This window comes from Meles meles, chromosome 1 (assembly GCF_922984935.1).
Source record: "Meles meles chromosome 1, mMelMel3.1 paternal haplotype, whole genome shotgun sequence".
NCBI classification, from domain to species: domain Eukaryota; kingdom Metazoa; phylum Chordata; class Mammalia; order Carnivora; family Mustelidae; genus Meles; species Meles meles.
The window spans coordinates 90,255,069-90,278,837 of NC_060066.1; the positions used below are offsets into that span (position 1 = coordinate 90,255,069).

At 40.8% G+C, this 23,769-nt stretch overlaps 1 protein-coding gene across 1 annotated transcript; it reads left to right on the forward strand.

The window, feature by feature from the left end:
* The first annotated feature begins 1,196 nt into the window (after positions 1 to 1,196).
* On the forward strand, positions 1,197 to 23,075 carry GGH (gamma-glutamyl hydrolase). The gene is made up of 9 exons (XM_045978174.1): positions 1,197 to 1,445; positions 4,887 to 5,001; positions 9,581 to 9,631; positions 12,815 to 12,899; positions 15,466 to 15,607; positions 17,595 to 17,701; positions 17,783 to 17,873; positions 20,844 to 20,981; positions 22,643 to 23,075. The coding sequence occupies exons 1-9, from the start codon at positions 1,343 to 1,345 to the stop codon at positions 22,762 to 22,764; spliced, it is 954 nt and encodes a 317-aa protein (XP_045834130.1). The 5' UTR covers positions 1,197 to 1,342; the 3' UTR covers positions 22,765 to 23,075.
* Positions 23,076 to 23,769: the final 694 nt, after the last annotated feature.

Below are 23,769 nucleotides of genomic sequence, written 5' to 3' on the forward strand. Positions count from 1 at the left end.
ATAAACTTCTTCTCAAAAGACATTGTCCAGGGTGCCTGAGTGGCTTAGTGGTTAAGCCTCTGCCTTCGGCTCAGGTCATGATCTCAGGGTCCTGGGACTGAGTCCCGCATTGGGCTCTCTGCTCAGCAGGGAGCCGGCTTCCTTCCCCTCTCTCTGCCTGCCTCTCTGCCTACTTGTGATCTCTCTCTGTCAAATAAATAAAAAATCTTAAAAAAAAAAAAAAAAGACGTTGTCCAATTCACCTCTGTATCCTCAATAGTTGGCACTGATTGAACAGACTTCCAATACTTGTCCAGGATTTTTATTCTTAATTTAATTTGGCCTTTGTAGGTGGGCACTTCCACCTAGTACAAGCCGTCATCTATCTATGTATCTAGATTTTCACACAGAAAGAGAAAGGTTTCTCTTACCTACCTCCCCGCCCAAATATGCCTAGTGATTCCAAAGCTTTTTTACAACTTTAAAACAGAACCCTCAAAATACTTCTAACGCCCAGGAACCAAAGTTTTCATTTCTGCTCCCACGTGTGGGGCAGGTAAGTCTGTGGTTGAGGCCAACAGTAAAGGGGACGCCCCCTCTGTAGGGGATGCCGGGAGCTGGCCCCTCCTCGATGCACTTTGTAAGTGAGGCCGCGCGCCCGAGAAGGTGTTCACGTCCATGGATGTTTCCTCTTCCCTTCGTTTCCTCCAGCTGCCTCGACCTTGAAAACAAACAGCCTGAGGTGGAATCACCTCTGAAGTCACTGTCTATCCTTCCATGGAACGCTGGAGTGCCCAACTTGGCTGTCAGCATTCCGAATAACACGGTCTGGCCTTTCAGGCGGGAGCTACAGTTGGCGCCAAGTTCTCAGGCGACTTCTCGAATCTCTCACGAGCCCCGCTTGCTGCCTGGTTACACCATCCGGTCAGGCCGGGACCCAGGGGTTCCCCTTCCAGGACGTGGGCTCCGTTAGGAGTGACTGAGGTCACCTCCCTAGAACAGCGAAAAGGGAAGCTTCCGCCCACCCCAGGGCCACCCCGAAGTTTGCGGTGTTCTCCGCACGGGCCGCCGGGCAGAAGCAGCGGCCATGGAGTCACGGGCAGCGGACTGAGGGCCGAACGATGGGGCAGGAGGGGCGTTTGCGTCCCCAGAACCGCCCGCTCCCGCCCCGAGACAACCGCGCGCGCCGGAACTGCATTTCCCATAGGCCCCCGCGGCGGAGCGCCGCCCCCGCCTGCCGCCCCCGCGCGGCCGGGAGACCGCGTACAGCGTACAGCGCGGCCGCCGCCTCCGCCGCCGCTGCAACAGGCCTGGGTGCCCTGCCAGCTGTACCTTTGAAAGGCGGCGGGAGGCGGCGAGCACCATGGCGAGACCCGAGCGCCTGCTGTGTGTGCTGGGCCTGGTTCTGTGCGGGGCGGCGAGCCCCGGGCTGTGCGCTTCTCTCGCCTCCAAGAATCCCATCATCGGTAAGGAGGCTGGGTGGGGGCCGCGGGCCCGAGGCCGGGTGTCGGTCCTGGGCACTACCAGCTGCTTGGCTGCAGCTGCTACGTCCGGCCTGGGAGATACCTGAGTCCGGGGTTGCCGTATGTGCCTTCATTTGTAGCACGAGTAAGAGCCGAGCCAAGGCACCATTTCGATTGTGCCGAAGTAGAGCTAATGCCTGGTGGTTTCCTCTAATTCATTTGGCCCTTAAAGTTGTCAGGGAGGAGGGTGCGCTGGGGAGAATCCTGCGGATTGTCTTCTTCTTTGTACAGAGCTAGAATTTCTACGAACTCACCAAACTCTGTACATACGTTAGGTTTATTAAAATTTCACGGAGTGAGGGCGTATTTTAAGACACATTGCATTATCCCTATAAAAACCGAATTGACCCAAATCAAGAAATTATGGTGTACTTTGGATGTTGTCATCTTCAGCACCGGAGGGCAGCAGTGCCTAGTATAATCTTAATGTCACGTCTACGTGGTGTTAAAGTGAAGCATGTAGTTTTTCGTGTCCAACAAATTTGTATTTTAAAGAGTAAAATCAGTTTGCGTTATCAGAGCAGACATTCGAGACAGGGAAGGGGAAGGCTACCGGGAGAAATCAATCAGCCTGGAATTAAAATTTGCCAAAAGCAATTTATGTTAGACAATTAAGATTGGCTTTGTTTTAGAGGTAGTATTATGCCATTCAAATTCTTTTCCCTTCTGGGAAGAGGAGCATCATATTCTGTAAATAAATAGTAAGTAAATGAATTTTTTTTTCATATGTATTGCTAGTGCCTGATTTTCAAATGGGTTCTGTATCAATATTTGGAACTTGGAATACCTTATTTCATAGCTGTTTAAAATGGTGCTTAGCGTCTCCAAGGAGAATTAACTCAAAGTAAAATTCTATGTAGTGTGTTGGAAATTTGAATATAGAGAGGAGGGGAAAAGGAAAAAAGAGTGGGGGGATTTTTTTTCCTTTCCTAGAAACAGTGGTAGTCCAGGGTCAATTATAGAAAAAGGGAGTGTGCTTTCAGTCACATCACTTAAGACAAAACAGTTAACTAAGCACCTGTTGTGTTCAAGGCATTGAATTAGAAGTGCAAAGGAAACCACAAAGTTGTGAGGTGGCCTTAAACTATGGGTGGAATTTTGGTCACATTTTGAGGGACTTACAGCTTGAGCCCTCCCCCCCCCCCCCCAGGAAAAGTGAGTAGCTGGGTAAAGGAGCGGGGTTGGGAAGAAGTTGGTGGAAGTTGCCTATTCTAATACACTTTTTCTCCTTTCTGGTACTTAGGTTCACATGTCCCAAACCCTAAACCTTTTTGGGGGGCACTTCACCTTGCCTGCCTTGTACCACTCCTTTCCTCGTTTCCTGTGACATGCCTTCATTCTTTCCCTAACACATTTCATTTTCCTCAGTGAAGACCATCTTACTTATCCACAACAATAAAACAGTCTTAACAAATTTTGGCATTTGGCATGTGTTAACTGAGTGCCTGACAAATGCCAATTTTTGTGACAAGCTGGAAACAGAGAAGTGATTGGTATAGACATCTCTTCGTGTCAGGTGGCTGTCTCTACAATGAAATGTTACAAATGGTGAAGCAGTGAAAGATACTGGCACAGGTGTATTCTCCAGACAGACATGTTTTGATGTATATTGGATGCCAGTACTGTACTGGGGCTGAAGTTTCAGTGGTAAGAGGCAGCCTGAGAGATAGGTGGGATGTGTAGAGTTTATGAACGTCTAGGAACCCACTGAGCTACTTAAACAAGGAGATGGTCCCCATTGATTTGTTATCCCTGATCTCGTTTCTTATTGTTTTCTCCCATTGCTCCTGGAGCTCTAATAATAGACTCTTGAGATGTGATAGGCACACACCTGACTTAGGGCCTTTGCACTTGCTTTTCCCCCACCCTGGATCCCTCTTCTTCCAGGTACTTATATATGGCTCACTTCCTCATCTTTCTGGAGTCCTGGCTCAGATGTAGGTTGTACCTTCTCAGGGAGGTATTGTCTGGCCTGGCATCATATGTAAGACTTTCTTCCCCTGGATAGATGGGACCAACTCCTCCCCCTCTCCAAAACACACCTTCTTACTCTGCTTTACTTTTTTTTCTTTAGCATTTACCACCAGTCATCAGACTTTATATTTTAACTTTTTATCTTGTAAATTATTTGTCCACTCTTCTCTCCCTCCCACATACTAGGCTCAAAGCCCACAGGGGAAGGATTTTTGTTTTGTTCATTCATGTATCTCCAACACGTTCAGTACCTTGTATATATTATGATTCAGTAATATACTGAATGAAGAAGTTAATGAAAGTATGGTGATATGATCAGATTTCTTTCCAGGTGGAGCACTGGTGGGAGTTGTTGAGGATTGTTTAAGAAAAGATACAGAGAAAAAAAAAAAGAAAAGATACAGAGAGATCTTTTAAGAAGCTTTTAATAGTCTGAAGGGGAGGACGCAAGATGTTGGTTGCTTAGATTATGTTGCTGATGTTGGAGAGATGTAGACAAGATATTTTCACTCTTTTGCTTTATTGTCAAGGAAACAATGTGCCTTTGAGTGTGTGGGAGAGGAGAGGCCTCTTTCTAGACTTAAGGATGTGAGATTGATTCTGGGTTGTATAAAGGAGGCTGGTGCTTTTGTAAACCTGCTTTGGGGCTTACTTAGTCTCCTTTTTTTTTTTTAAAGATTTTATTTATTTATTTGACAGAGCGAGATCACAAATAGACAGAGAGGCAGGCAGAGAGAGAGAGAAGGAAGCAGGCTCCCGCTGAGCAAAGAGCCCGACGTGGGACTCGATCTCAGGACCCTGAGATCATGACCTGAGCCGAAGGCAGTGGCTTAACCCACTGAGCCACCCAGGCGCCTGTTACTTAGTCTCCTTGATGAGGTGAGAGAGAGGCGACTACTTAAAACTTAGATCAGCCTCCTCTGTCTTTTCCCAAAGTCTATTGCTGTACTTACAGAAGAAGCTTTGTATTTAATTCTGTGAATTAAACAAATAAAATATTGGTATCTTTTTTTTAAAGATTTTATTTGTCAGAGAGAGAGAGAGCGCGCGCATGCGCGCACACGAGCGAGCACACAAGCAGAGGGAGTTGCAGGCAGAGGGAGAAGCAGGCTCTTTTCTGAGCATGGAGCCCAATGCCAGTCTCAGTCCCAGGTCTCTGGGATCATGACCTGAGCTGAAAGCAGATGCATAACGGACTGAGCTACTCAGGCACCCCAAAATAGTGGTATTTTTACTGTGATGTGTTTCAGTTTCTGAGTAAGAAAAAAAGGAAATTGCCTGAAATTAAAACGTTCTTTTTCTTTCTTTTCTTTTCTCCCTCCCTCCCATCTTCACTTCCCTTCCCTCCCTCCACCCCCTCTTAATATTTTTCTTTCACTCTTTCATTTCCTTCCTTCCTTCGTAATTTAGGAGTATTAATGCAAATGTCCCATAATAAGGACATGAGAAGCCTGGGAAAATACTATATTGCTGCATCGTATGTAAAGTATCTGGAGTCTGCAGGTGCAAGAGTTGTACCAATAAGGTATGATCCAGTATTTTTTACACTGTATAAATAAAAACTCCTGTGTTATCTCAAATAATTTTTAGCTCAAAAATTAATGTTTCCTTTGCTATGATTGCATTATTTAAATGTGGTAACATTGCTCCTGATTTTTTGCCAAATCTAATGCTTAGAGTCATTAAATTGTTTAAAGTAGGAAGGTGTTTGTACTTACAGTGCTATTAGAGGTCTGTCAAACATGTTAGGTAAAGAATGAAATGATAGTTTCCTATACCCCAGGAAAAGTGGTAGTCATCAGACATTTGGAAAATAATGGAGTAAAAGAATTGATAACTTAACTAGCTTTGTTCTATAATATTAGGGTAAGGAAACACTTATGTAGTAAAAGAGATTTTTAGAAGATGACTTTTAAAATACCTTCACCTCTGCTTTAAAGGTTTGTAAATGACTAACAGAGCAGTGTTGCTTCAGTATAAATTACAAGAATTACAATCTTAAAGGAGCTACATTACTCTTTTGTGATATAATGTCCTAGTAAGACTAAAATGACATGTCATATTTTGATTTGGAAAGAATTGAATTTTTTAACAGACACAACCTTCTAAGTATTTATAATATCTATTCACCCAAAACTAACATATTTTAGAATCTTCCAGCTCTCCTGTCTATTCCATTATAAGTGATTTCACACACAAAGCACAGCTGGTTGCTTTGGACAACCTGTTTATGTAATCAATTCCATGTTAAAAAGCTATAACAAAGAAAAGGAACTCTTCAAATAAAACAATAATAATCAAAATGCGAACATTACAACTGAGAGAATTATACCACAAGATGGTTTTATGTTTAGCTTATAAGGATCATCTTCTTGCTTGATCTTTACATTTAACTAACTGTCTCTACCCATTCACTTTTGACATTCATCTTTCATTTTTGGGTTTTTTTTTTTGTTTTTTGTTTTGTTTTTTTTTTGGTAGCAAATCTAATTATTCAAATGAAACCTTATTTGGAACTCAGATAACACTGGAATTTTAGACCTGAGGAAGCAACTTTCAGTCTTCAGAACAGTATTGCAAAGTTTTGATCATGGAACTTTTTCTGCTAGTGTTCTTTTAGGACATTAGTGCTGATAACCTGGGTGGGAAGTGAGAGAGACATAGGCAGGTCGACCAGTTCAGAAACTGTTGAGGTAGGCTAGGCGTGAAGTGAAAAGGGCGTGGCTTACTTGTAGGATCAATGGATAAGTGTTCTCCAAAAGTATCAGCAAGATTTGATGACTAATAGAATGAAAGGACAAGGACATAGGGAGGAATAGCTGAGAATTACAAGTTTTGAAACTGAACAAGTTTTGAAACTTGGAAAGTTTTGAAACTGGGGAAGTTTTGAAACAAGGGAAGTTTTGAAACCTAATGACTAGAGCAGAATGCTGATATTTATGACAGAGTCACTGAAAACATGACTGTCAGCATGAAGGTTAATTTCCAAAGTTCATTTTAAGGTATACTGCTTGGAATTAGAATCATTTAATCCTACAGAAACAATGTAATATATGGCAGCTAAATTCCCAGAGTAACCTCTAAGGGATGACCCAACATAGAATGGGAATGAAATGGTCACACTGATAATGTTGACTTTATTTCTGGATTTTGGATGCTGGGAGCCAACTTCCATGGTTTAGAAGGGAAAAGGAGGAGGATGGGAGACCTAGGCAAAATTCTGGAATAGATAAAGAAGTTTGTGTTGGTCTCATGCCTTCTCAGGTGCCTGGTACCCTGAGGTTATCATAAATCCCCACTGTGGGACTAATGGGACCCATGGAGCATCCTCTTGGTGGGTAGCACGGGACAGCCCACGGGCTGCTTCTGGTTGTAAAATGCATTTTGTTCATACACTATTTTAAAAACAGTTTTACGGGCACTGCGTGGTTCAGTCAGTAAGCATCTACCTTCTGCTCAGGTCATGATTCCAGGGTCTTGGAATTGAGCTCCACCTTGGGCTCCCTGCTCAGCAGGGAGCCTGCTTCTCCCTCTCCCACTCCTCCTGCTTGTGTTCCCTCTCTCGCTTTCTCTCTCTGTCAAATGAATAAATAAAATATTTTTAAAAAACAGTTTTAAACATTTACAAATAAGAAGACTTTATAAAAGTCTGAATTTCTGACCTTTTTTTGTTTGCTTGTTTGTTTTCCAAGACAGTCATCTGGGGCTGACTTTAAATAAAGCAAGTGCCCAACAATGCCTGCTACTCCTTTTCACGCTGCTGAAACTGTTTCATCTGCCACCGTCACTGGGCTTAAGCAGTTTTGTTTTAGTTAAAGAGAAAATAAACTCTTTCATACCCTACTGAGAAGGTCTTCTGTTTCTCAACAGTCTGACAACATGCAAATAATATCTATTCAAAGAAAAGGATCTGGCCTGTCTTTCCTGTCCAGTCTCTGGGGCATGGGAGTTCATGACACTTCATCCCCTCCTCCCCTCAACAATTAAGCCCCTTAGGAATGATCGGCAGGGTCTAAAAGTCCAGTCATGGACAATATGGGAGCTGTTTATGTAGAATTGATGAAATGACTAAAACTACCCTTCAGGGCTTGCTTGTAGAAGTCCCTGGAATGTAGCTGAGTGATCTAAATCCATTCCAGTGATGACTATCTGTCCTGATTTAAATGTCCATGGGGAAGATTCTGGATACTGACTGTTTGGTTCCCTTTTTATTGACCCAGTCTGGGGAGATGAGACTGGCAGAATACTGGGAACATGGACTCACATTTGAATCTTCTTGTCACTTCTCGAGTCAGGACCACTTGCCCATTTATTTTTCATCTAAGATAAAGGTAAGCACCACTGCAATATCACCCATTGCTTTTTAGCTGGGGAGAGGAGTGTTGTGAACTTTTTAAAAAAAATTAAATAATTATTTTAAAGATTTTATTTATCTGAACGAGAGAGAGAGCAAGAGAGAGCACAAGCAGGGGGAATGGGAGAGGGAGAAGCAGACTCTCCGCTGAGCAAGGAGCCTGATTCGGGGCTCTATCCCAGGACCCTGGGATTATGACCTGAGCTGAGGCAGACGCTTAACTGACTGAGCCCCCAGGCATCCCCCCACTTTTTTTTTTTTTTTTTTTAAGATTTATGTATTTATTTGCGAGAGAGAGGGCAAGAATGGGGACGGGGAGAGGAAGAGGGAGAGAATCTCTAGCAGACTCCCCGCTGAATGTGAAGCCTAACAGGAGGGGAGATCATGACCTGAGCCAGAATCGAGAGTCAGATGCTTAACCAACTGAGCCATCAAGGTGCCCCATATGAACTTCTAAATAGACCCGGACTTGCAAAGCTCACTGGACTTAGAAAAGAACCTAGCACAACAAAGCACAGCCAAGTTCTGGGCATCATAAGTGTATTTAATAATGGGAGATGTGTTCTGACTCCCCCTAAAACATTCCCTGGGGCAGAAGTGGACTGTGGTTGACATTTGATCATAAACCTACTTCTTTTATGGCTGATCGAGAGGGCATCATGCCTTGTTATTCTCTTATAGAACCAGAAGAGTATTTAATGTAGGAAAGTTCTTACAGGAATTTCATAACCATGATGCTCTCTTCTCTCGTTCCTGCATTTTCTTGAACTTTTGGAAGAGCAAACCCATTTTACTGTGATTTAACTAAATTTTCACAGATGAGTCCCATTACTTTTTTTCTGGAGAAGGGGATAAAATCATCAATCGCATGGTGATGTTAGGAGCTCTTAAGTGGTGTTCGATGAAAGGAGCTGCAGATTACCCAGGCAAGTTAGCTTCAGAATAATTGCCCGGTCTACCGTGATATGCATGTAGCCTGTCTCTAGATCTGAACTCTTCTGACTTTTGGATGCACAGTGGTCTCCAGATCTTTGCAGTTCATGGCGGGAGTGGGATGAACCCGAGATTTGGCATTCGTATGTATTGTTTTTATCTGCCCAAACTGCCTGCAGTTAAGGGAAACATATGAATAAATCTCTTTATTTCATCTTTATACAAAACTACTGAATATCCTTACATGGTTTTTTAAAAAATATTTTATTTATTTATTTATTTGACAGAGATCACAAGTAGGCAGAGAGGCAGGCAGAGAGAGAGAGGAGGAAGCAGGCTCCCCATGGAGCAGAGAGCCTGATGTGGGGCTCGATCCCAGGACCCTGAGATCATGATCTGAGCCGAAAGCAGAGGCTTTAACACACTGAGCTACCCAGGCACCCCACCTTACATGTTTTTGATAGTTCTCAGCGAGCAGAGAAATTACTATTGCCCAATCTCATGGTCTTTAATGTTTTCCACATTAACACATACTTCACAATATTAAATGAGAATACAGCAAAACATGTTTACTTGTCTGATTACCAAAACAAGGATATAATTATAGTATGTGATGTGTATGTAGTTTGAAAAAATACCTCTAGGAAGGGAAGGGAGAGAAATATTGTCTGGTATTTAAGGATTCTTTTTCTTTTTCTTTTTTTTCTCTTTCTTTTTTTTTTTCTTTTTCAGTTGATGTGGGGACTTCACTTAACAGCCTTACATTTTTCCTTAGGTATGGAAATGGATGTCTTATAACTGTTATTATTATTTTCAGGCCTGATCTTACAGCTGAAAAGTATGAAAAGCTTTTCCAATCTATTAATGGGTAAGTTGGCAGCACTGATTTGATACGGGGAATGAAGTGGATGTATTCTGCATTTGCAAAAACATACTTAGAAACATATATTTCTGTGTAACTATCTTATAGTGGTATAATGTTAGTTTTCTGAGTTCTTTTATAGGAATTGTTTTGTTGAGCGATGACAAAGCTTGTAGAGGGAAGGCAGCTTAAGAAGTAAATGTTGGATAGTAGATATATTTAGGGTTTTTTTTTTTTTAAAGATTTTATTTATTTATTTGACAGAGAGAGATCACAAGTAGACAGAGAGGCAGGCAGAGAGAGAGAGAGAGGGAAGCAGGCTCCCTGCTGAGCAGAGAGCCCGATGTGGGACTCGATCCCAGGACCCTGAGATCATGACCTGAGCCGAAGGCAGCGGCTTAACCCACTGAGCCACCCAGGCGCCCTATTTAGGTTTTTTTAATGTGTGACATTATCTTTGTTCTTTTAATGCTTGTCTTAAATGTTCTGAGGTCACTCTGAATGGCATGACATACTGTTTGCTTAGAGGGGATTTAGAAGTCCTGAATCTGAGTATAATAATTGGTTATCTTTCAGAAGATAATTTGAATAGAACTTGGAAAAAAGTTTTCTGTCCTCTGGCTTCACCACAAAATATATGATTGACTAGCTCAACAGAATAAAGCTTTTAATCACATGAAAAATGTTCAACATTACTCATAACTACAGGTTACCTAATTATAGCAATTATTAACTTTTTAAACTACCAAGTTGGCAAAGATCAGAAAATTTGTAAATATTCTATAGTGAGGCTGTGAGGTAACAAGTATTCTCATATTTTACGAGTGTATAAGTTATACAGTTTTCTGTGGTGTAGTTTTGCAATATCTGTTGAAATTTCATTTCAGAAATTAATAATGCACATACCTTTTGACCCAGGAAATTGGTCAGAAGGAATTTTATTTTATAAATATATTCCCTATTATGTGGAAACTTAGGCCCAAACGTGCACGTTACAGAATTGTCTGAAGTACCCACAGTTTAGAAACTGCTGGGTAGTCTATCAGTTGGGAATTGGGTAAAAAAAAAAAAAAAAAGACTGCATGCATATAATAGAGTTTTATGCACAGATTTAAAAAATGAGGGTATCTATAGATGCTGGCTTGGATCACTATTGTTATGTGATCAATGTGATATTGTTATGTAAAAAAGCAAGGCACATAATGGTATTTATAGTATACTCCCATTTCCTTTTTTTTTTTTAAAGGTAGGGATTAGGAGATTAGCACAGTATAATCTATAAGGTAAACACACAGATTTTAAAGGTGGTGGTTTTTTAAAATTTCTATTTATTTATTTGGAACAGAGAGAGAGAACACATGCTAGCAGGGGAAGGACAGGGGTTGGGTGGAGGGGAGAGGGAGAAACAGACAACGCACTGAGCCTGGAGCCCTGCATGGGGCTTGATTCTAAAACCCTGACATCATGACCTGAGCCAAAAATCAAGTACCAAACGCTCTACCAACTGAGCCACCCAGGCGCCCCTAACGGTGGTTTGTTTTTTATTGGGTTTTGGGTGCAGGGAGTCTATTTTATGGTAAAGCTTTTATAAAGAGTTTCTATTTTTTCCACTTTTAAAAACTGTGTTTATTACTACTTTAAAAAAGGAAAAAAGGTGTGAGTAAAACATTTATAGTGCCTGTTATGTGCGGTGTACTTTGGCATAGAAAAATAAGTCAGGGTCAGAATATATGGTAGAAACTCAGAAATACACACAAAAATATATACCAGAAAACGAACCACTCTCTTATGCAGCTTCAGAATCTCCTTCATTGAGCCCCTATTACACAATAGACTTCACACTGCTTTGTGGAGGAACACAGAGATGAAAAGGCTTGTTTTTAAAGGGATTTCCTAATCTAGGCGAGACAGTCAAATTTTATTTTATGAAAGGACTTTGGCATTAAACACACTAGATTTGATCAGCGGCATCTTTTTAGACACAGTGAATGAAAAGGGAGACCTGCTAATGAGTCTTCATTAAACCACTTCTAATTGTAGGGTTTTCTGCATGGTTCTAATAGTTTGTAAGTTTTCTACCAGACTGAAAAATTCCTCATCCTTGTCTCTCCAAGTTAACCAAGAAGCAGAATATATTTGTTGAATGAACAATAGTCTCAAAAGTGAACTTTCGGGGAGCCTGGGTGGCTTAATTGGTTAAGCATCCAACTCTTGGTTTTGGCCCAGTTCATGATCTCAGGGTTGTGGGATCAAGCCCTGCATCAGGCTGTGCACTGAGCATGGAGCCTGGTTGGGATTCTGTATCTCCCTTTCCCTCTGACTCGCCACCTGCAATTGCATGTGTGCTCTCTCTTAAAAAGAAGTGAGCGTTCACATATCTCAAATCCATATTTAAGTATTTTCAAAATTTTAACACATTTAATCCAGCTTTTGTAATCTTTTTTGAGTATCTTTAGTTATTTCAAGACTTGTTACAAATTTTAAAATTGAAGTTAATTTAAAAAGTAGATATAAAAACACAGTAAGTATTTTTCTTTATCTCTCCTTTATGGGTAGAGTAAAATAAAATCAAATGTAATTTCCCCTCTTTTTTCCCCAGACTTTTTCCAGAATTGTAATTTTGTTCTTTTTCAAAGTTTTTTAATAGTGTGAATATTTTGGAAGAAATTTCAGAGTGATAATAAAAAATTAAATTCTCAGGGATATTTAATTGTAGCCTACATATGTTTTTATGAACAGCTCGTTCTTTATGATTAAAAATAATTCTCCGTGAGCCAAAACTGACTCCTGATTACAGGCCTCCAATTGATTTTGGCATCACTGATTGCTTGATTTAGACCTAGGTGTACCTGGATGTTTATCTTGACTTGATTTCTAGCTTTGTGTACTCTCCTTCCTTCCCCCACCTATTCATCCTTAACTTATGCACACTCTATCTCAAAAATAAACGTGGTTATTGAAGAAGTTTTGGAAGAACATGGGCTTCTAGAAGTATTGTTAACTGTGGCAGTTTATGAATGTGTAGGAGTGTAAATGTATAGGAGTGTAAATATTTTATATATATTTTTTCACAGTTTTCTTTAATGATCTGTTGCTTGCATGATAAGGAAAAAAATTGTTTTAAAACAAAAAAAGTGTTTATTTCCTGTGGGCCGCGGGATTGAAATGCACCTATTTGATTTGCTTCAGGATCCTTTTCCCTGGAGGAAGCGTTAATCTCAAGAAGTCAGGTTATGCTCTCACGGCCAAAAAGTTTTACGACTTTGCGAAACAGGTAGATATCAGTTATTGCCTATTATTCCAGGTGGGTTTTTTGTAATTTTCCATGAGGATAATTCTTTCTGACTCATGTGGTTAATACTTCCTTCACAATCACCCTTTATCTTTTACCCTCCCTTAATTACCCATTATCTTTTGAGTTTCCGGCTCTGTAGCAGCCTGTAGGGGCGCTCCTCCTGTTTCCTGTGGGCTTTCAAGGGAACCAGAGCCCCACACACTGGCCCTCTCTGTTGGTGCTCATTAATAAGAATGAGGTCTTCATGCTGGCTTAGTAAGCTGTTTTTTGTTTTTTAATGTATCAGGCATTGTTCCTATGTTATTAATTCTCATCTCTTGAAAGTTGCTCTTCGTCCTGACTTTTAGACGAAGGTCAGGTCAAGTAGGTTGGGAAGGTCAAATGGGATTGACTTTGACCTTTCTTCACTCCACATTCAGTTACCAGGCAGAGCCTCTTGAGTCCTTTGCAATGTGTCACACTGAGCCTGTCTTCACACTCCACCTCAGATGCTTACTATTTCGCTCCTGAACTATGATCTTGCTGGCCCTTGTATCTCCCCCTGTCCTTAAGTATTTCCCTAAAGAACTGCTTTTAGCTTATGAGATACTTGTTTAAAAACTTTTAATGGTTAGGCCAAATCATCTGTAGCCTTTCATAGTTTTTGAATCTAGACACAGATTGTGTGTCCACAGCCCCATTTCCTAGTTTTTCCTTCTGCACATTATTGAAGCCAGTTTGGTATTTCTAGCATATATTTTGTGTCCTCCTACTTTTAAATCAGCTCAGTCTGCTTCCTTCCATTCCATCTGTAATTCACAACTTGGTCCATCTTTTCAGGCCAACGTGCTATTCCACTTCTATAGAGGTTTCTTTCCCAACTCCAACAGGAATGGCATCCCATTCCCTCTTAACTTTTAGAGTATTTTGTCGTAGAATAGTTCAAATGTTTGTTTAGCTCCCACTTGGTAAGATGACAGGGTCCACGACCTTCAGGAGCTTCTATTTCAGAAGACAGAATATCTTGAGATTAGTTATTCACATCTTAGCAGATTTCATGGTTCTAATACCCTTTGAGGTATTCCTCATTTCATACAAAATGGTACCATGTACTGAGTACATGCTCGATGGATTTTGTTTTTGAAAAAGTGAACAAAGTGGAAATTTTATAATGTGAGTGATTTAAAATGCATTTTGGAAATAGATATGAACATTATAAAGTGGTCATTTTTCCTTTTGCATACAGGGACTCATATAACCAACTTGCTCAATTAAAAAAAAAAAAAAAGGAGCCCCCTAACCCCTAAGACCCCAAAGTCTACTTTTTGAAATGTAATTAGCTACTTGAAGATTTAAAAGCAAAGGAAAAAAGCTCCGCAACCTTGAACTTATTTAGCTGCAGCCACTGGGGTCCACAAAGCTCTCACTGAAGGAGCTTTGAGAAGTGAAGTCTTTTAGATCTAGTCAGTCCTACTCTGTGTCCTTTGCTCTGTCTGCTAGGCTCCATGGAGGAGCCACAGTAAGTGAAAGATGTGGCGCCAGCAAGCGAGGACTTAACATTTAGTCGAGAAGTGAAATTTGGTACATATAAAAACAGAGCAGTTAAACCTTCCTTTGTGTTTATTATAAGTAAATGCAGTATGGCCTTTTGACTTCATGTATGCAGTTCTAACTTCTAAAAATAAAATTTCCCAGACCTGCATAGAAAGTGTTAAAAATCCTACCTTATGATAGAAAGTATAGGAATTAATGTAACTCTGTATTTTTTTCAATAAGGAACAGAAAGAAAAAGAAAACCATTTCCTCATTTAGTGACCGTTGGGCTATATTTTACAATCTGTGCAGGAAAATCACTGCTTTTAGAAAAGTTGCACAACTCAGTTTTGTAACTACAGTACGTATGGATTTAATCTTTACTTAACCCAAAAATTCATTCTCTAGAAGACTTTTTCCCCATTCATGCTAGTTGTTGTGACTCCCCTTGAAAAAGCTCAATACATTTGTACTTTTTTTGTACAAAGAGTTGACAACTTTTACTCTATACAATTTTTTTTTTTTTTACTTTTGCTTAGCCTTTTCCTTACTGACTGTTCCTCTTCCAGATCATGGGTTTCCCATGATTTAAATTTAATTGGCTGAAGGTGCTATAATGCAGCTATTACTGTAAATTCCAAGATAATGAAGGAAGGACTTCAGAGTGTGTTCAAAGCAGACAATCATCCAAAGCAGCAAGATCTGTAGCAGATGTATCAATAGACTTCTGTCTAGCATTATCTTTGATATTTGCAGTCCCTGATTGCTACTTATGTTGCTTGGTAGTTGCCTGGCAGATGTCAGTCTCGTTCCCAGCACAGCTGAGATTGAATAATTTGATTAACTAAAACGGAATGATTATGTATGAACTTGGTCTGAGGAAAGATTAAGTAATAGGCTCCTTATGGATCCTAGAAAATTCTTTAGAAACGCATGCATGACTCAGGTGCCTGTCTTGTAATGACAAATCAAACATACAATTTTTGTTTTGAAACATTAAAATAAGCTTTGTTTTCTCTTTCATTCTGCAAAGAGTTTTGATGATGGAGACTATTTTCCTATATGGGGTACTTGCCTTGGATTCGAAGAGCTTTCATATCTGGTTAGTGGTGGAAAGTCCTTATTAACTCTCACTCATACTGATGGAATTACAATGCCGCTGAACTTCACTAAAGGTGAGAATTCTCTTTTTGACCCTTTTAAAAATATTACCTCGGCAGGATGAGTAAGTGGCAAAGATCCGAGTCAGAAACGCTCATAATGTTTACTGATTTTTAGATGACTCATACAAGCTGACGATGTAAACGAGGTACTGAACTGTGAAGATGGCTTAGGAGTTTTGAGTTTTGATAATTCATTACGTGTAGTAATATCAGAATCATGCATGATTCAGACCTCTAAAAATCGGACCTGAGTTTGAGTCCTAGCTTCATCCCTGTTGCCTAGGGGAATGGTTTAACCTCCCTTGACTTGAATTTCCTGATTTTAAAGGGTTTTCCTCTTAGGGTTGTTTGTGACTATTAAAGTTGTTTGTAGCATTCCAGCTACTGTGCTAAGTGCTTGGAAGACAACTCTTATACATGCTGGCTAGGAATTACGATAGTACAGCATCTTCCCTCAGCTGTGTACTCTGTTGGAACCCTAGCTGTAGTGTACCGCCCTTCGATTCTGGTACTAGCCCCTAGGAGTCAGCATAGACTCCATAGTTCTAAGTTATCTTCCCAATGAGTCCCTTCTTCAGATACAGCCACAAGTCACATCCCCAGGCCACCCACACTTCTGACCAACCAGCCACAATTGTGAGGATTCCCATGACCCTTCGTGAGGTTCAGTAATTCACCAGAATGACTCACAGAACTCAGGAAGGTGCTGTGTTTGCACTAACAATTTTATTGTAAAGGATATGAATAGGTTGAGATCCCAGAGGGACTGGAGAGCTTCCGCGTCCTCTCCATGTTGAGTCAGAGCACATCACCCTACTGGCCTGTCATTGTGTTCCCCAACTGGAAAACTCCCATGAGCTCTTTTGTCTAGGATTTTTTATAGGGTTTCATTGCAAAGGCAAGATTGATAAATCATTGGCTGTGTGACTGAAGTCTCCAGTCCCTTTTCATCCCTGGAAATCAGGCTGGCTCAAGTCCTAACCTACTCTAATCATGTGGTTGATGCTTCTGATGATCAGCCTCATCCTGAAGCTACCTAGGAGCCCCCTGTGAGACCCCTTGTTAGCATTACGAAGAATTCCTATTTCTCAGGAATTTCTGAGTGCGTTAGAAGCTCCTTGTCAGGAACTCAGTGCAAAGACCAGGAAAATTGTTATAGCACTCTGTGTAAATAGGCAATGATTCTTGTAGGTTACCTGATCTCTGAATCCTCACAGTTGAGTCCTGTCAACTATTCTGTTCTCATAAGGATTGTGGATGGAAAGCAGTAGTTGTTACACATGGAACCATAGAATGCTCTATATTTTTTAAAGCTCTTTCTTGAATTATCTTACTTAATCATTGCAAGAACTCTGTGGGAAGTACATGTATTAGGTCAGACTATTTTGGATGTATGTGGTGAAAAACCAAGTTTGTATAAAGAAGATTTTTATATCTGAGGAGCAGGAATTCTCTTGGAAGCCATTATTAGCATGTGGAATGAGGGCCTCCATTTAGGGAGTGCTAGTGTCAAGATAAATTGCTCTTTTTGATCTATATACTGAGTAGAGATTTCTTGGCTTGTTTAATGTTCTTTCCTACATTGTTGGTATTTTTAGATCTTTTAAATTCCAGATACCTTTGAAAATATGTTCAATGTTCTGGATCGTTTCCTGAGAAAACAAAGACATATTCACGTGGTAAATTGTCCCTGTTTTCAAGAGAACTCAAGTTAAAATTTTCTGCTTACTCGATGGTGGCCTGATAATTATCATATCAGAAGGATTTTTGTAATTCTTGTTCAGATTCTAGAAGAAAAGTACTTAAATATGGAACATACTTGAATTTGTATGTTAAACTTACTTGGTATTTGACTAGGATACATAGGTGGAAATTATATGTTTTGATTATCAGTTAGTCATCTTGATTATGTCTTAATAACGGCCCTTTTTGGCCATAGATCAGTGGATTTTATTTTTGCTGTGTTTAAATTATTTCTCTTGTGCTTAAATTATTTCAGGTGCATCGCAGAGCAGAATGTTCCAGAATTTTCCTGTTGACTTGTTGAAGTCATTATCAACGGAACCCCTGACTGCAAATTTCCACAAGTGGAGCCTCTCTGTGACGGTATTACATTAATCAACAGTGAAATTAATGCATTTAGATTAACTACGGAAGTAATTATTTTGTTTTGTTTTTATACTCTAGAATTTTACGATGAATGAAGAGTTAAAGAACTTTTTCAATGTATTAACTACAAATACAGATGGCAAGACTGAGTTTATTTCGACCATGGAAGGTATATCTCATGGCACATATATATTTTATTTCACTTATGTTTATATATATTAATTTTATACTTCTCTTATGAATAAAAGTTGTTACTCTGGGGTGTAAAGAGAAGCTAAGGCATTTTTGGGGATAGGAGATGTATTTTTGTCCATGTTCCAAGTCAGTTGTGATTTACCTTGGTCATCTGGTGGATGGAATGATGGAGAAGGAGAGTAAAGCACAAAGGGAGAGTAGAGTAAATGGAGAAAATGACTTCTTTTTCTAGCAGCGCTATAGAGTGAGTACCATGACAGAGTCTCCTCCAAACAACAACAAAAAACATGACTCATGTCCAGAAAACTTCCTAAAAATTTACCCCACTGTCCAAAAGTAGAGCCTTTCTATGAAACTCCTAAGCCACAAAGGCACAAAGCAAAGAGTATTCTTCTACTTTCCAAAAGTTTGCATTAAGCCACTTTGTTTTTACGAAAGACCTGCATGAGTCCCTGTTTCTGCTCCCTGAAAGAAAGCAGAAGAGTATTTTTGCTTTTATGAAGAAAAGCCGTTACTGTGCTGATGTAAGTTTTCACAACAGTGAAGTAGCAAAATGTAGCCTTTTGGAAAGTGGAGGGATACCTGTACATTCATGACGTGACAGGATACTCAGGCCAAAACCTCTGGGAGTTAAGTGGAGTACTTTTTTTTAAATTAAAGTGTAGTTGACATACAATATTACAGTAGTTTTAGGTGTGCAACATGGGATTTGACAATTCTATATATTATGCAGTGCTCACCACAGTAAGTGTACTTATCAGTCACCATACAAAGTTATTACAATATTTTTGACTATATTCCGTGTGCTGTTTTTTCATCCCTGAGACTGACTTATTTTATAACTCAAAGTTGTAACTTTTAACCCCCGTCACTTATTTTGCCCATCCCCTTTCCCACTGGCAACCACCAGTTTGTTCTCCGTATTTATGAATCTGTTTCTGTCTTTTGTTTGTATTGTTTTTGAGATTCTACCTATAAGTGACATTACATAGTATTTCTCTTTGTCTGGCTTATTTCACTTAGCATAATGCCCTCTTACTCTATGTTTTGTCAAAGGGTAAGAGTTCATTCTTTTTTCTGGCTGTGTGATAGTCCCTTATATGTATATGCCACACCTTCTTTATCCATCCATGTATCACTGGACACTTAGGTTCCTTCCATATCTTGACTCTTATAAATGATACAATAAGCATAGGGGTGCATATATCTTTTTAAATTAGTGTTCTGTTTTCTTTGTGTAAATGCCCAGTAGTAGAATTAATGGATTGTATGGTATTATTAAGTGAAGTATTTAAACCAGAATTACTGTTGAATCAGGAGAACTTAGGAGGAAGCTCAGGAACCCCCTACTGTGAAAGTCCTCCAAGCAGCAGGAGCCTGAACAAATCCTGACTGCCGACCTATGACAATTGCCACCTTGAACCTTGACCCTAAGGGAATGGGGATGGTGGTAAGTAAGGCTTGAGCATTCATAGTGACACGCTGGTCACCTGTGGCCTGCATGAAACCAACTGGGAAGGTCAGTAAATCTCAAGTCATTTTAAGTCATCTCAGCCTGAGAGTGTCCCAACGTTTATGGCAGAAGTGAATATTAAATAATTCTCTGTGGAGAAAACTACATTTATCCCAGATTTAAGGGATTTCCACATTATGAAATTTTAAGGAAAATGAACAATTCCTGGCCAAAAAATCACTACTGTGCAAGGACGTGAAGTACTATGAATGAAAACTTAGAGAAACAATAGACAGTCTTTGAGTCAGTGAGAGGCCAGGGTACTGGAGTGGAGTAAACTGGAATAAGGTGGGTGTAGTTTGTGTTATTCAAAATTGGCCTTCTCACTGGCTTGCTCTTGGGGGCGGGGAGGTCAGAGTTTGAAGGGTTTACGAGAAATATTAGAATTCCCTGGGGAATTCTGGGAAAGGTTGCTCAGCCCAGTAGGAAGTGAACAGACTATCTTCTCTTTAATTCTGTTTCCCTCCTCTATGTTTTGCTTCAACAGTAGCATTGCCATTCACCAAACCATTCTAAGTTAGAAGCTTAGATGTTGTCCTTGACTTCCTGCCCTTGTTCTCTACCTCTAAAAAATGTGTGCCACTTTCTGCTCTCCAGATGCTTGCAAATGATACCTCCCCTCCCTCCAGCTTAGCCCTGTTAAGTACTTAACTACTACATTAACTACTTTCTACCTGGACTCCTCGGTAGCCTCCTAACTCTCCACAAAGCCACTTTCCAGGTAGCCTCTGATGACCCCTCTGGAACACCAGCCGTGAGGGTGGGAACCATTCCACAGACAGAGGGATGTCATTTAGGCTGAGAAGAACTGGCTTACACAAAAGGACACCAAAAATGGTGGCATAGTTCGTTGTCCTGCGAATACATCATTATGGGAAAAGATGAAGATGCAGGATGGTGGGAGGGAAAGAGACCCATCGTGGAAGAAACTTGTATCACTGATCACACGGGCAGCTTACTGCTGAACTGGGGTATTCAAGGCTCAAGTATTTTACTTCCCTCTGATTACCCACCAAAGAAAGTCATATTACGGACTGTACAAAGTTGAAAATCAGTGAAATGTACTGTGAATGTTCACACTGTGAATTGAAATTCTTTATTTTGTCTCTGGGAGAATAAGCATAAATTTACTCTGACATCGTGAGTTATAATGTTTTACGTAGGATATAAAACATAATTCCATTGTAAGTAACATCTTAGACCGCTTTTTTAAAAAAAGACTTTATTTAATTATAAGAGAGAGAGAGCACGCTTGATGGGGTGAGGAGTAGAGAGAGGGAGAGGGACAAGCAGACCTGACACAGGGCTCAATTCCAGGATTCTGAGATCACAACCTGAGCCAAAATCAAGAATCGGACGCTTAATCGACTGAGCCACCCAGGTGCCCCTTTGACCATTCTTAATACTTACTTGTTTGTGTTCTTCATGCAGGGTACAAGTATCCAGTCTACGGTGTCCAGTGGCATCCAGAGAAAGCACCTTATGAGTGGGGGAATTTAGAAGGCATTTCCCATGCACCTCATGCTGTGAAGGCTGCCTTTTATTTAGCTGAGTTCTTTGTTGCTGAAGGTAATACGTGGGTATATAATTTTATTGTCTAGTGTAGTTTTGGAGGAAATTGCCCTTGTCTAAAGTTTCTTTATGCTTTAGCTCTATAGATTTTCAGTAAGTTTAACTTTAACAAAAAATTAAATCATGTGAAAGCCCTGAAATTGAGATACTAGGCATTCAGATAAAACCAGGACAATTATTTCAGTTAACGGTATTGGACATTCTGAAGTGCACTGAATTCCTAAGCAACAATGTAAAGATTGAGTTCTTTTTTTCTTTCTTTCTTGAAACATTTTTAAAAATTGCTTCATTACTCTTCTTTTTAGGAATAGTGCTTTAATTTTAACATTCTCTGAGAAGTAGATGTTATTTTTCCAAGAAGATGATATAAATTGAATATATGCTCATCAGACTGTGATTTTAAGGCTGCCTGTGTGCAGGCATCGGCACAGTGGACACAGTTAATAAGCTTTTCCTGCTCTTTTGTAGAGACATTTTTGTGCTGTTTGTGGGCAAAATTGAGAATTTGGTGGTAGATGCTTAAGTTTTTTGTTTTTAAAGATTTATTTATCCAAGCGTGAAAGAGAGAGTAGGGGGGAGAAGCAGAGGCAGAGAGAGAGAGAATCCTCACGCAGACTCCCCACTGAGCATGGAGCCCAACGTGGGGCTCGATCCCAGGACCCCGAGACCATGTATCCAAGCCAAAATCAAGAGTTGGTGGCTCAACTGATTAAGCCACCCACGCACCCCTCAATGCTTAAGTTTTCATTGAGTGATACAGGTGGGAGAGCTCCAGACACCGCTGCAAGGGACAGGGCATCACTCTGGTGGGGCGTGAACTCCAGCACGCTGTGTTTGCCCCTTCTCTCCCAGCTTGCCCGAAGTTTTATCAACCCTCCTGCTCACACGCCTTAGGAAAGTACTTCCTCCTGAATTCACTGCTTTTGGGGAGTTGAGTGGGTCATTTCATGACAAAAACCCCAAACTAAAAACAAGTTTCTCCCGCGTGCAGTAGGAATCCCAAGGAACATTTCCGTGTCCTGTGTAGGGTACTAAAGGAGAACGGCAGTAGGTGGAGTGTGTTGCAGTGTTAGCACTCCGCGGGGCTGTTTATCTCTATTTCCCAATATCCAGCTTTCTAAAACGGTGTCGCAAGCCTGTATTTACTTCCACTTGAGGATGAATCCGAGCCTTCCCTGCTTCCCACTCCCACTGCAGCTGGCTTCTCTGTGCCTCCTTGCTTGTCACATTCCCGCCTTACTTCTCACTTCTGCATCTGCCTCACCTTCACCAGTCTCTGCTCTCTTTTCCTGGGAGCAGCTCAGTGAGGACAGACTGTGAAAGCACCACACAGTGGAAGATTCTGCGTGGTTACTAGGCGAGGCTTCTTGAGTGCTAGGTCCTTGCCCTGGTTATGTTTCCATCCCCAGGCCCTGCGGCAACTGCTGCGTGCAGTAGGCCCCAGGTGAGTGTTTAGATCAGCGGGAGGGTGAGCCCCTCACTGGATCTAGCGATCAATCAAGTGCTACTTTATTCGGGGGAAATCCTATAAGGCACTTCTCCTTTTCTGGTGGTATTTCCCCTGCTTAATACTACTGATTATAGGAAGAAATGTAAAATAGTCTTGGGAAAATTTTATCGTATTTTTTACAAAAATTAACACTGTCTTTTACTTGCAGCTCGGAAAAACAGTCATCAATTTGAATCTGAGGTTGAAGAGAATGAAGCACTGATTTATCAGTTCCGTCCAGTTTATACTGGAAATATTTCTTCATTTCAGCAAAGTTATATATTTGATTGAAAGCCTGCAATGTCTTAACAGAGAAATTTTGAATCATTCCGTGATTAAACTGTTGCAATGACTTGCTACTCATGGCACAATGGAAAACCACAGAGATATCTTTTCTAGGATGTTGCTGGCTCTAATTCTTCATTCAGTATCTTGGACTGTTTATATCACATTTGATAATTGATCAATATGATAATTAAATAATTGTGGTGTATTTCATGGAAAAGCTATAACCTGAAGATTAGAACAAAACAAATGGATTGAAAATACAAGTATTTTTTTCACATTGATTGTGGAAATAAATACCTTCCCCTAGCCATCCACCCCGTCCTTGCCAAAGATGCTTTTTAAATCCTACCTTGTTTGAGTCTTGGGAGTATTGGGTGTGTGTGTGTGTGTGTGTGTATGGGAAGATGTGTGAGTATGCATACATGAGAGAGAGGTGACACTGTAGTTGGAAGTTGGATGCATAACGGCCAAAACACAGGCCCACACATGCAGCTCTAGCCCAAGGGTTGGCCTTGGATCTCCAGTAACCCACATCCCTGAACTTGTCCTGTGCCCATCATGAGAGTCCCTTAAAATCAGTATGTCGACATCATTCAGGCCACCCAATCTCCTGCAATCTGTGGAAGAAATACTGTGCTTACAGAAATACCCTCCTAGAAGTGGAGTCTGACCTGGAGCAATCGCACAGGCTATTGAGGCAGGACATCTTGTTGACCCACAGATGCAGTAATGTTGGACAGGACTTTGAAGGGGAGAAATGGGAGTAAGAGCCCAAGCAAGTCAGCCTAACCTCAAAGGGTCCTAACCCCATGACTTGGCCATGCCTGGCTCATCACCACTGTGGAGGCACTTAGGAGAAGTTGGGACATGTGCTTCCCAAGACCAGGACCCACACAAGACCGGGTCCAGGTGTGGGGTCCATAGCCCAGACAGCACTTTGCCCTGACCTGTCAGCCCCAGGCACTGGAAAAGGGCTTGGACAACTTTGAGAAAGATATTCCAAAGTGG